Here is a 13,429-nt window from a genome sequence, read left to right as displayed (position 1 = left end):
AACCATAGCAAGTGCTATAATAGAAACACAGATGGAATTCCTAAAACCAATAACAACTACTTACTTAACATTTTTTGATGAGCATTAGCTATTAAAATAAAAAATAAACAGCACAATGACATGCATTGCACAGTGATAATACAGATAAATGACAAAGTGTTCAGAGTAATAGAAATAACATGTTTAAAGGAGCATATAATTAAAATGGATTACAAGAAGCGAGTGCAATTTAGGGAATCACGTCGGCAGATAAAACAAATTTGTGAACAGTTATGAGACTTCACATATAGTGATAAGAGACTCTTTTAAATACTCAAAATGTGTGACACAGAGTTTGCAGGAATGTAGGTAAATTATTTCACTGCACCAAGTCTCCTGTAGCAGTAAAGTAGCACCAGGGACAGCAGGGAGGGGGTTTGGCATCAGTACCAGGTTTACAATGGTGCCAATGGCACTGTGGCACCAGGCCCACACTGGGAAGGGGCCCATTATGGACCCTTAATCCATCCACACAGCAGGGTCTGACCCCTCGCCTCCTATCAGGACTGGCTACTGTGGACGGGGGATCCGGGTGTGGGAGAGTAGGTCTCTAGAGGGCCTGGGGACGGGGTGCTGGATAGTGAGGGGGTGGGAGGTGCTCAGCAGTGGGGAAGGTTTGTGTGTTTTGGGGTGCTGGGGAGGGGTTTTTTTTGGCGGCACTGGACAGTGGGGGGTCGGGAGATCTGTGTGTGTTGGGGGCTGTGAAGTGGGGGAGATCTATGTGTGCCGGGGCACTGGGAAGCATAGGGGGGTCTGTGTGGGGCACTGCAGTTGTGGCAGTGGGGCTGTGGGGGGCACTGGGCAGTGAAGAGATCTGTGGGGGGGCCTCTGGGTGGGTGGGAGAGGTGCTGGCCATAGTGGTCTGTGGGATGGCACTAGGCATAGGGATTTGTGGGGGGTCTCTGGGTGGCATGGCACTCCGTGTAGGGGGTCAGAGGGATGTGCGGGGAGAGGGGGGAGGTAGCATGGTGTGGCATGGGCCCGCCCCCAAGGGGAAGAAGCAGGATGGCAGCAGCGCAGGGCCAGGCAGGCCAGTGTGCATCTGGCAGCTGCCACTTTGTAAACAGTGCCCTTGTACTGGGCTGGGTGGAGCAGGACTGTCCCTGCAGTGCAATGATCCATCTCCCATTGCCCCTGGCCAGCCCCTCATTCTGAGGACTCTGCTCCATGTCCCCATTGCCCCCATGGGGGCCCAGAAATATGTTTAGCACCGGGCCCACAAAAGGTTAACCTGGCCCTGTTTGGGGCGCAGGTCTCTGGGGCGGAGTTTGGGTGCAGGAGGGGTGCAGGCTATGGGGAGTTCGGGTGAGGGGTGCAGGCTCTGACCTGGGCAGGGGATTGGGGTGCAGCAGGAGGGGGTGTAGACATGTGGACTCTGGGAGGAAGTTTAGCACCTCAGCACATTATATAAGAGAAAGGGGCCGCAGTGACTCCATAAAGATATAGAAACTGACAAAAGACTCTTAAATACTCCAAAGGCGTGGGGCAGAGTTGGAGGGCGGGAGCGCCTGGACAACATTTCACAGCATTCAGTCTCCCGGCTGTAGCCCAGCAGCACTTGTAGACGATAGAGAGGCGCTGCGGTGCCTAAGCATTGACTAGGGTGACCAGACGTCCGGCCGCTGCCTTTTTTCTTTTCTTTTTTCCTTTCCCCCGCTTCCCCCATGTGTCCCGATATTTTGTCCCTTTCATCTGGTCGCCCCTGGCCTGGACAGTCTGGGAATTGGGAGGCCTGGGCCTTTAGGAACCCGGCCCCAGGAACCCGCCCGCTGCCCCGGGGCTGGCTGGCTGGCAGCCTCCTGGGAGGGGAACGAAAAAAGCCTCCGCTCCCGTCGCTCCCCGCTATTTACAAGCACAGCAGGTGGCTCGTCCCACGGGGTCACTGTTCCCCCTTCTCCCCCTCCCTAAACGGGGGCTTTGTCCCCGCACAGGCTCCGGCAGCGTCTCCCGCCCCCCCGGCCGGACCGAACCCCGGCGACCACCCCCGGTTCCCCCCCCTTCAGCCCCTCTTCTGCCGCTACCTACAGTAGCTTGATTCCCCCCCGCCTCGGCCAGTCAGTGTCTGCCCCCTGCTCAGACCCTGGCACCCCGCGCTGCAGTCCCCGTCCCCCCCCGGAGAGGAGGCAGCAAGTCGGAAGGCGACGCCAGGGCAGAGGCAACAGCGAAGGTCACTGCGCAGGCTCAGCGCACCCCCCGTCGGGGAGCGGGCGCTGTTCGAGGCCTCCGGCCGCGGCGCCCCGGCCCCGGCGGACCCGGCTTGGAAGGGGACCTGCAGGTGCGAGGGGGCTTCGCGGGGCGGCTCCCTGCAGCGGACACCGGCCCAGCAAGGAGGGGGGCTGGGGCCTGCTCGGAGAAGGGCGGGGCACGAGGGGTTGCAGCCGGGGGGCGGGGAAGGGAGGAAGCCGAAGGCTGGGGGTCAGCGGGCGGGCGGGCGGCTCCTCCCTGGCCGTGGCAACGGTGGGCTCAGGACGGTGAGCGCTGGGCTGGGCGTACCCTGCTCCTTCGCCGCCTGCTGGGCCTTCTGCTCGGCGCCTGTGGCGGGGCGCGGCAGGCAGCAGCGGTCTAGGCTGCAGCACCTGGCCGTCGTAGGTGACTGTTACTTGTTACAGTCCCATGGTGGGCCAGGAGCCAGGGGGGCCGGACAACCTGTATAGTGGGGGTGCTGCTGTAACCCACACGCCTCCTGGGTGTGGTGTTCAGTCCCATCCAGTGCCAGACCACTTAGAAAGACAGGTTTCAGAGTAGCAGCCGTGTTAGTCTGTATTCGCAAAAAGAAAAGGAGGACTTGTGGCACCTTAGAGACTAACCAATTTATTAGAGCATAAGCTTTAAGAAAAGTCTGCTGCAGTTTCCACGATATGCATCTGATGAAGTGAGCTGTAGCTCACGAAAGCTTATGCTCTAATAAATTGGTTAGTCTCTAAGGTGCCACAAGTACTCCTTTTCTTTTCACTTAGAAAGAGAGATTAATGAGTCTGCTCTACAGGCTTAGCTAAGAGCCAACAGGCTGCAGAGCAGACTCATTAATCTCTCTAAGTGGTCTCGGTGCTACTGGATGGGACAGAACACCACAGCCAGGAGGGGTGTGGGTTACACTGAGAGTCATTGATGCATCCGATGAAGTGAGCTGTAGCTCAGGAAAGCTTATGCTCAAATAAATTGGTTAGTCTCTAAGGTGCCACAAGTCCTCCTTTTTGCGAATACAGACTAACACAGCTGCTACTCTGAAACCTGAATCAAACCGTGAACCCTGTACATGTTGGAAACCACTTCAAGCCAGGGGGTGCAGCAGCACCCTCGGCACCCATAGTTCCAGCACCAATGCCAGGAGCCCTTATGCTAGGTGCTATACACAGAATAAAAAGATGGTCCCTGCCCCAAACAGTTGGCAATGTAAAATCAGCATAATTCATTTTGGAATAAGGAAAATTCACCTTTCTGAGGTGTTAATTCTTTTCTTCTGAATGCTTCATATGTAAGTAGAATTCAATTTTTATTGTTATAATTGACAAAAATCAATTATTTTTAAGCATTTTTTATATTGGTTTAAACATTTCACAGTTGCAGGAAGTTTATGTGACGGGGAAATCAGACAATGACAATAGACGCTGAGATTCAGAAAGTTAAAACTTTATAACTGTGAAAACACAAACTGTCAACATCAAATGTCAAAATATACAAAGTAAATATCTTAAATCAAACTCTAAGAAGTTCTCCAGCAACTTTTTTTTTTTTTTTTTACTTTGCGTCTCAATAAATTTCAGTTATTATCAATGGAAATATATTTTCATGGGTTTGTGTGTGTGGTGAAATCAACATTTACCAACAAAAATCTAATCCTTCGAAGCCTATTTATATGGCTGACATATGTGCCCTTTCATCATAACACTTCCACTTCATAGGCTGCATTTCATTGTTTTTGTGTTGTGTAGGAGAAGTCATTTGGGATTCTTTAGACCAAATTACTTATACCTAGCTCTTGTATAGTGCTTTTCATCTGTAGATCTCAAAACACATTACAAAGGAGAGAACTATCATTGTCCTTATTTCACACATGAGGAAACTGAGGCATGAAGTGATGTGACCTACCCAAGGTTATACAGTAGATGAGGGGGAAGAGGAATAGAACATAAGACTCCTAAGGTCCTGTCCAGTGCTCCATCCACTGGACCACACTGCAGATGAAAGGTGCTATTTAAATGTAAAATATGACTAGACTATAAACTCCTAATTCTCCCATTATAGTCTGAAAAATTTAGTTTGAACCTCATATTATTTTCACCTGAAAGAAAGTGTGATTTGATTTGTGAAGGCTCTCCAGACCCTTCCCCCAGAATTTTCTGGACATTGATGTGAACTCTTCTATTTTGTGTTGTAGGGGTTATGGAACTGTCTGCCAGCAGTGGGCTCTGGGCCTTTGTCTTCTTCTGCCATATAGGAATCCTGGTCTCCTCAGGTAAGCAGGATCTGGACCTGGCTCCCAAGTCAAACCCTTCTCTCTGATCTTTACCTTAGCCACATGGTGGGAGAAGGGGCCACTTCTACCCAAGAACCATGTGGACAGAATCACAACAGCACCACCAAGGCATGTGGGAGGGAACAAGATGAGTGAATTCACATAGAAATAGGGGTTGTTCACGAGCCAGCTCTTGCACTGCTGTACAGTTTGAATGGCAGCACTGCATAAGAACAGAAGTCTAGGGAAGAAAGGAAGAGAGGAAAATAATTTAATCCATGTTATGAAGGGCAGCTGAAGAATGGAAATGAATAATTGTAGAGCACAAGCCCTTTGGCTTAAGGAGGAGGCTGATAATGAGATTTGTTGGGGTGGGATTGACGTGATTAAAGAGAGCTGGAGGATAGGCAATCAAGACCACTTGTTCAGGGAATTTAGAGACAAAGGGGAAAAAGGAGATGAAGTAGTTGGTGAAGTAGAGGGAGGGTTTCTTAAGGCTATTGAGAGCAAAGAAGAAAGGAGCTGTAGGAGAAAGAGAGGATGTAAACAAGAGATCCCGGGGGTGGGAGGTTTTTTTTTTTTAAATGTATTTTTACCAGAATGGGAGTGAAAGGGGTAATTTTCCTTGTATGTATTTAGTTAGGTGAAACAAACAAGCAAACAAAACCCACAAAAACATAAAACAATATACAATGTTAGGTCCAAGTGGTGGTGTACGATATCAAGAACTAAAGCTGATCAAACTGTTTGTCCCTAATGTAGGCCCCTTTCTGATCAGATCCATGTATCAATCCTGTTCTGTAGTAAGGTTGAAGCAAATAACGCACATGCAAACAAACTTTTGACAGGTTTCAGAGTAACAGCCGTGTTAGTCTGTATTCGCAAAAAGAAAAGGAGGACTTGTGGCACCTTAGAGACTAACCAATTTATTAGAGCATAAGCTTTCGTGAGCTACAGCTCACTTCTTCAGATGCATATCGTGGAAACTGCAGCAGGCTTTATATATACACAGAGAATATGAAACAATACCTATTCCCACCCCACTGTGTTTGTCGTGTGATTGCTCACTTAACTCACGGCCTATTGTTACTGCCTACTGATGTTGCGAATGAACTCTTTATGTGGGAGAATAATAAATGACTGGTAAATAACCAGTAACACACCTCTACTGTGAATTTTCCGATGAATGCTCACTTATGTTAAAATTCATGACACTTTCAGGCTAAACAAACATTTTCGCAAATGTCTGGTACTTGTTTGAATACTCATGATTGACTGAATTTTACCCCATGAATACGAATGGCCCAAACTCTGTGCTTTTATTCCTGAAAATCAGTAGTGAATGAGTTTTCTCAATATTTGTCCATCTTTATCAAGAACCTTAATTCTTTACCAGTCACCCATTCACCTCACACCTGGACATAGATCATAAACACACCTGGCTCAGGAATCACATGGCTTATAGTATTGTTGGAATTGGGCTATGGAGCTTTTTACTCCTAGGACATTAGTTCCAAATTGGGGTGAGGAGGTGGGAGTGAATTTGACAGAGAGGATCACCCAATAATTTTACTCCATGTATCTCCTAAATGGGACAGAGGACATTTTCCTGTTCACCTGTCATTGTGAGTCTCCTAAATCAAGACAGGTGCTGGAGAATGGAGTCTCTAGAAAAAGTTTGCAAATATAGGGTTCAATCCTGAAAAGTGCTATGTGCACTTGCTGGGGGGATTGTCCAGTGCTCTTGGCTCTCCATTTTAGGAATAGGGCATACTGGTTAGTGTGGTTGGGTGGGAGAGACACATTAGTGAGCAGGAAATCTGCCTGGACCATGGTAGTGGTAACAAAAAATGTGAGAGTTGTGAGTGGTGATGTATGGGCTGTCGAGACTGCTGCTGAGTGATGGTGGGTAGGGGTGGCGGTAAGCAATTCTTGTATTTTCAGGTTATGCTCCTTCCCAGTGCTATCAGATTTAAAAGGAGTAGCTCCCACTCCACCTGTTGGATGCTCGGTTTGTCCAGGATGCTCCTCCACATGATTTGCCCCTGTGTAATGGTGGTCATAGTCTCCTTTGTCACTCTGTTGGAGTTTTGTTTTTTGGTGATGAAGATGGTTGGTAGTAATAGCGAGGAGAACTACAGTGTTGAGAATGCAGATGGTTATAATCCAGAATGTGGTGGAGGTGGGGTTTGGCAATGTTGGAACTGAATAGGGAATAAGGTGCTGGTGTTAATACCTTTCATGATATCCCTTTCAGAAAGCTTTACCCTGAAAGGATCAGATTCTCCAGTGATTGCCACAGTTGGCACAGATGTCATCCTTCCATGCCAGCTTTCACCTAGGACCAGTGCCAAACAGATGGAAGTGAGATGGCATAGCAGTGAGATTGCTGGCCTGACCCATCATTATGAGAATGGGCATGATGCCCTGCAGAAGCAGAACCCACACTACCAGGGAAGGACAGAGCTGTTCAAGGAGGAGCTTCCCAATGGCAATGTCTCTCTACTGTTGAAGAAGGTTCAGGTGGCAGATGGAGGCAGCTATGTCTGCTTCATTGGCAACAAATCGAATTATTTGGAAAGCCTTGTGGAGTTAAAGGTTGGAGGTAAAGTAGGCTCTTCTTGTCAGTGAATTGCTCTCTGTTTTAGCAGGTGACATGTATCCCTTCACTGATGTGTATCCCCCCGCAAACGCACACATTTTCCTCTGGCATTTTTTTGTTTCATTTCAAATCTCTGCCAGGTATCTAAGCAGTTATTATCCACCTCTAATCACCAAGATGCAATGGCAGCTGGCAGCAGTTACTGAGAGGCCTTGGTGACTGGCTGTGGCTATAGAGGGCCATGATGTTCCTCTGCTGGCTACACATTATCATAGAGCATCAATGCACGTGCTAGTGATACTAACATGGTGAATCCTTTCCCTCCCAATGGGAACAAAGTAGTGGTGTTTCCATGTTGAGTAAGCGAATATTACTTGGTTTGCTTTGACACAGCTGTTGGCACAGGCCCGACAATCTCTGTGCACCGTTCCCAGGACCAGGGAGTGACACTCACTTGCAGTTCAGAAGGGTGGTATCCAGAACCAGCAATAATGTGGGCTGACAGGCATGGTCAAAGACAGAACTCAACTATGTTATCTGTAAAAGATGTTCAAGGTCTACACAATATTCAGAGTCACATGGATGTGAAAGATAACAAAAGCCAGGTCTTGGTGTGTCGGCTCCAAAGCAACTTCTGGGACCAGACAAGACAGTCGGAGCTGCAACTTTCCAGTAAGGCTTTCCTATTTCAAAGAGTTTGTCTGGGTAGTAAAAGACAGGGTATTGGTTTGCTGAACATAACTGGTTAGGGCAGGACAGAGCCACAGGAAGCAGGAACTTTACAGTTTGCCTTCTTGGAATTTCTAATTTCTCTGAACATCCCCTCTTTATTTTGTGTATGGTATTTAAAAATACATAGTATCATATGTTGTAGCTAGGGCTTATGGTGGATGAGGGAATCTAGATGAGATGCTTGTAGTTTGGGGGAGGTTGGGGGAACTTTAGAGCCGCTTATGGAGCGTCCTAGATGTGGACACCTGGCATGAAGGATGTCAGTGAGACACCCTGAGACTCCGTCCAGTTCTAAAGTTATTTTCTTCCTGAACTAACAACCCCATTCTCTTTCATTTCAGGTGATTTATTCCCATATGATAAACACCCATATGTAGTCACCATAGTAATATTATGTCTATTGCTCGTTATATTTGGTGTGGTTACAGGCTTCATATTCAAAACAGAGAGAGAATCCAAAGGTATGTTCCTGGTCCTTTCCCAGTGTAGAATATTCTCCATAGACAAATGCATCCTGAGTTAGAGATTAAAAGCAAGAATTAGGTATGGAATGTGTGATGGGACAAAAACATCAATAAGATGTTACTATTTTCAGCTCCTGTGAATGATTGGTTCTGCCCCTTGGCCCTGAGAATTTTCTCTGTTACATTTAGATTTCCCAGACTCACCAAAAAATGCTTATTTTTTCCAACATTTGTCCAATTTCGCTGAAATAGATCTCTGTGGGAAGGAGACCCTTTGGTCATGGGAATGTAGCATCAACACAGGATGAGGGTGTTGCATAGGTTGGCTGAGGATGGACACATTGATGTAGGTATAATACCAGTTGATGATCTCTTTGCACATTCATCTCTTCTCTTTTCTTCCCTCAGGAAAGCTTCAAATTGCAAAAGGTATGAAATTTGTTTTTCTAGAATGGACTTCTTTGGTCTCTCTCTGTATCTTCCTCTCTTTTCATTACTGTCTGTCTCTCCCAGTCCCTGCTCTTCTATTGTGTTTGTCTGTGTTTCTCTCTCAGGAGCCTGAGGATTCATTCAGAAGGATAATTGTCTGTCTCTTCACTGATGGGTGCATCACCCCCCTTTTGGGTTGTTGAGTGAGACAGTTGGTGGTTCTCCTTTTCAGTGTGGGATAACAGTTATAACTTGTAACATGTTCAAGTTCACTAATGTTTTACACATGCCCTGCTGGCACGCACCCCAACCACACTTGGAGCACACAGGTGTCTTGGTATTGCTGCCTGTGACTGGATTTCTATGATCCTGTCTTTCTGATGTGTTGTTTTGGAGCTGCTTTAGTGACTCCATAGTTAAGGTTCTAAGACAGTTGTCATTACGTCTATAACTTCCTTAAAACAAACAAAACTCAAATTTACTTTCTTCCTGAAATTTGGCATATGTGATCTCGTAGCATGAAGGTGTGTTTTTATGTATATTTTTGAAAGTTTGAGGTTAATCTGATAAGGCAGTTTGGGGAATCTGAGACTTTGATTTGAGTGATGACAGCTGTTCTACTTTTTGAAAAATCTAACATTTTGTATCTCACTGTGATCTACAAACTGCACATTTCTTTTATACGCTAGTTTTTAGTGAACTCTATCAGACCTTAGAAAGTCCACTCAGAGGTGTGTGCGTGTGCGTGTGTGCACGCGCGCAAGGGGAGGATATGTACTTCTCCCCATGCTGTCTTGACTTCTCTGTTCTTCTTGCTCCCACATACTCCTCCATAAGAGTTGCTCAAAAATGGGGGGGCCTCCTTCTGGCATATGTCAAAGTGATCAGTAATAGTGGGCAAAGTGCACGCTGGATAAAGTTGGGGGCAGGGAGGGACTCTGAGGGCAGGGGGAACGGCAGCATGCTGAAAATGGCATTTCTTCCAACCTGCTCCCTAAGTTCTATGCAGGAGACATGGGGAGTGAAGAACTCCTTCTCTGGCTGCTTCCTGCTGCTCCCTGGTTTGGTCTCCAGAACTTCCTATCAGCTGAACAGATGTGAACGTTCCATTGTGGAGAACTTATTTAAAATAACAAATTAAAGTAATATTTGGTCCTGTGCACTAGATCTCAACTAACTGAATTCAGTAAATTATGTTTTATCTCCCTGCCTTGTTCTGTTTTCTTGCTGGATAATATACAGATATTTCTATATCTTTATTTAACTCAACACCTAAGGACCATATTTTTAAGTGGGTATGTAAAGTTAAGTTTCTAAGCCCATATTTAAATACCAAAATAAGAGGCCCAACTTTTCAAAAGTACTGACCACCCAGCAGCTCCCATTGACTTCAGTGAATCTGCTGGGTATACAGCACTTTAGAAAGTCAGGTCGTTTATTTAGGTATTTCAGTGTGTGTGTGTATAGGTGGAGTCTAAGTGTAAATATGAACTTTTGGAGTTGGCCTTTAAAATATATATATATATATTTTTTTTTAAGGTGTCACAACCAATGAACTCCTTGTCCGGTTCATTTCAAATCTGGGAGAAGAATTCTATCTCAATGACATACCTAACTTACCAGTTTTGAGACTAATAGTTCTTTTTCTGTGGATTGTAAGAGAAGGGTCACAATTGGGTTTAGAGTGCAAACTCCATTAACTTTGGTATTCTTTCCTAACTTCTCTTGTTTCACATTTCAGAGCTATTGAAGGCCCGAAACTCAGCTGGTGAGTAACCAAAAAAACAGTTACTTTATTTATTCTTCGGTATCTCAGTGAAATTACCTCCTTTTTAGTCCAGCACCACGTTCTGAAGGTCTGTCTTCTGCTCAGTGTACATGAAGAACTTACCTCAGTAATGGAGGTGGACAAGCTAAATCCAATGTTTTGCCTTCTTCTTGGAGAGGAATGATCATTCAAAGAATGGGTGGGAGGGAACTATAAAAAGGAGAGGAACTTGTGAGCCTTCCTGAAAGTTGTGGCTCACAGTCCCAGTCTCTGTCACCACCGTGTCAAATTCCTTTTTCTTATTATTGGAGTTCTGAGTAGACCTCATTGCAGAGGGATAAATCCACATGAAATTTAAGTAATTACTCTAATTTACATTGGTGTCACTGAGAGCAGAGTTTGTTTCTAAATGTGTGTGAAAGTGCACACTACCTACCAGAGTGACCAAAAGGGAGTCTCTGCCAATCAAAGTGTGATCCCCCCCCCCATTGTCTTTAAAAAATAGTCCTGTGGGATTCCATATTTACTGTCTGTCAATGATTTCCAGAGGAAATTTACTTATTTTACAAATAAAAAGATACCTTTTCTAGCCACCAATTATAAAATACAATCTGGGCTCTGAAAGTCCAGCTAGGGTCTTTCCTGCAACCTGAGTGTCTCCAAATTTAAGCCATCACTGATACCTGTGCAAACCCCATTCAATGGATTTGGCCAGGTGTAACTGAGATTTAATGAAGACTTCTGTTGTTAAACTACAAGAAGGAATGGGATCCAGCTAACTTTCTTATCTGTGTGGCACTCACAGGCAAAACCCTGCAAATCTGCAGGTATCCGCTTTATATCTGCCAATCATGTTTGCGGATCATGGATTGGATGCAGATATAAATTTTGATCTGCGCAGTGCTCTACCCACAGGAGCAAGAAGCAGTCTTAGTCAGTAAAGTAAGCAGATATAAATTTGGATACACTCAGGGCACAGTTCTGATGAGTAAGAAGAAACAATGCTTACTTAAAATGTGTTTCTAATCTGAAAATGATTTAAGGCTGTAGAGGGACCTCAGGGAATCAGGAAGACAGGTAGTGAATGTAGGGGATGCTTCTGTGAATTGGGTGATGCAGGAAGTGAATGTTCACCCATGCTTGTTTTTTTTGTTTTTTGTGTCCCCCCCCCCAATGTGTCTCCATTTAATTGTACAGTGCAAATTAGAGTGGATCCTAACACAGCCCATCCCAACCTTCATATTTCATCGGATTGCCTACATGTAAGCCACAGTGACCAGAAGCAAGAGGTGACTGATACTCTGGAGAGATTTGATGGATGGGCCTGCGTGCTGGGATCTGAGACCCTCAGAGCTGGGAAGGAATATTACTGGGAAGTGTATGTGGGAAATAAGACAGACTGGGATCTTGGGGTTACAGATGGGAAGGCTAATAGGAAAGGCTGGCAGGATTTGAAGCCAGAGAATGGGTACTGGGGGATACGGTTTTTTAACAGTACTGATTATATAGCCTTTGAGGATCCTGAAGTTAAACTAAAACTTGGCAAACAGCCTAAAGTAGTGGGGATTCACTTAGATGGTAAGGCTCAGAGGTTAGATTTCTATGATGTTTCAGACATGTCTCACATCTACACTTTTAGCCTGAAATTCCCTCTGGATGTATACCCCTATTTCTGTCCTGGTCTGAACAAAAATGGGAAAAACAAAGACCCTCTCAACCTTTGTTTTCTCTCGCCTGACTACTCTGACCTAATGTCTTCAACTTCCATTCCTTCACCTCACATCTCCACTTCAGAGCTCTTGGAAGGCACTAATGGAAAGGATGTGGCTGTAGAACACTCCAACCTCAAAAATAGTGATGATGCCACCCTTCCATTTCTACACCAGGCTCCTTTCATACAGAAGCAGGAGCCATCCCCTCAATCTGGCAACATGCACAAACTGTGTATAGGTTCTTAGTTCTTTAGTTAGCTGTTGGACTGTGGGGTTTATCGTCCACCCCAAACGTGTTTCTTTGTGAGGGCTTAAATTCCCAAGTCCCAGGGGTTTAAGGCCTGCAAGTCCTGCAGTCAACCCATGCCAATGGGCGACGCCCATGACGCTTGTTTAAAGTGTCTGGGGGAGGCTCATCGAGCAGACAAGTGCAGGATTTGTAAAGGGTTTCACCCCGGAACAAAAAAGGAGCAAGACTTTCACCTCAAGCAGCTCCTTATGATGGCGGCACTCAGACCACAACCTCCAGTGGCATGGCAAGACCCGGCACTGAGCTCATGGGTGCGCAGTGCCCTGGTGGCAGTGGTGGAAGCAGCACTGTGGAAGGAATCTGGCAGAAACCCATGGCACTGCCACACCCTGGCGCCAAAGCCGGCAGGATTCACCCGGCAATGCTCCCATTCCCAGGCGCAGAAGCAGCACAGGAAGCAAGGGAGGAGTGGATCTCCATCCCAGAGACCCACCTGTGATGATGCGTTCTATATGTTTTAAGGAAATACGCTTATGAGTGTAAATCATGTAACTGGACTATGCTTTATGCAGAAGGTCTCTTGTAAGGTATCATTACAAAGCTTATGATCTACTGCATGTGTTCATCCTATTTGTTTGCATGTATTAGTTCTATCTCTGGAGTTAGGATAATAAGATATGAACGTCTATTACTGATGTAAACATGTTAAATGGAAGCCATAAAGGGTGCTTCAGAATCAATGACCTGTGAAAGGGTTTGTTTACCTGCAAGCCTTCCTGGGTACATGTCGGCCTGTTACCCGAAACTGGGCCAGCTGGTAAGCTGAGGGAGGACTAATGACCCACCAGAGTTTGGGAGAAAGCAGCACGTTTATTATACTGATAGCTAAGCTCAAAAGAAGAGAGGTGGGGGTCACACTCACATGCTCACACGACCAGGACAGGCACAGCACTGGAGATTTCAGGATCCTTCAAGGT

The 13,429-nt window shown here is 46.0% G+C and overlaps 1 protein-coding gene across 1 annotated transcript; it reads left to right on the top strand.

Moving 5' to 3' along the window:
- The first annotated feature begins 2,135 nt into the window (after nt 1-2,135).
- Nucleotides 2,136-13,192, top strand: LOC140904961 (butyrophilin subfamily 1 member A1-like). Its single transcript, XM_073327349.1, has 8 exons — nt 2,136-2,314; nt 4,418-4,495; nt 6,753-7,100; nt 7,491-7,769; nt 8,171-8,290; nt 8,702-8,722; nt 10,464-10,490; nt 11,688-13,192. The coding sequence occupies exons 2-8, from the start codon at nt 4,423-4,425 to the stop codon at nt 12,446-12,448; spliced, it is 1,629 nt and encodes a 542-aa protein (XP_073183450.1). The 5' UTR covers nt 2,136-2,314; nt 4,418-4,422; the 3' UTR covers nt 12,449-13,192.
- The last annotated feature ends 237 nt before the right edge of the window (nt 13,193-13,429 follow it).

This window comes from Lepidochelys kempii, chromosome 1 (assembly GCF_965140265.1).
Source record: "Lepidochelys kempii isolate rLepKem1 chromosome 1, rLepKem1.hap2, whole genome shotgun sequence".
Classification (NCBI taxonomy): Eukaryota; Metazoa; Chordata; order Testudines; family Cheloniidae; genus Lepidochelys; species Lepidochelys kempii.
The sequence above is the reverse complement of the archived record's forward strand: the minus strand, read 5'-3'. Positions and strand labels throughout refer to the sequence as shown.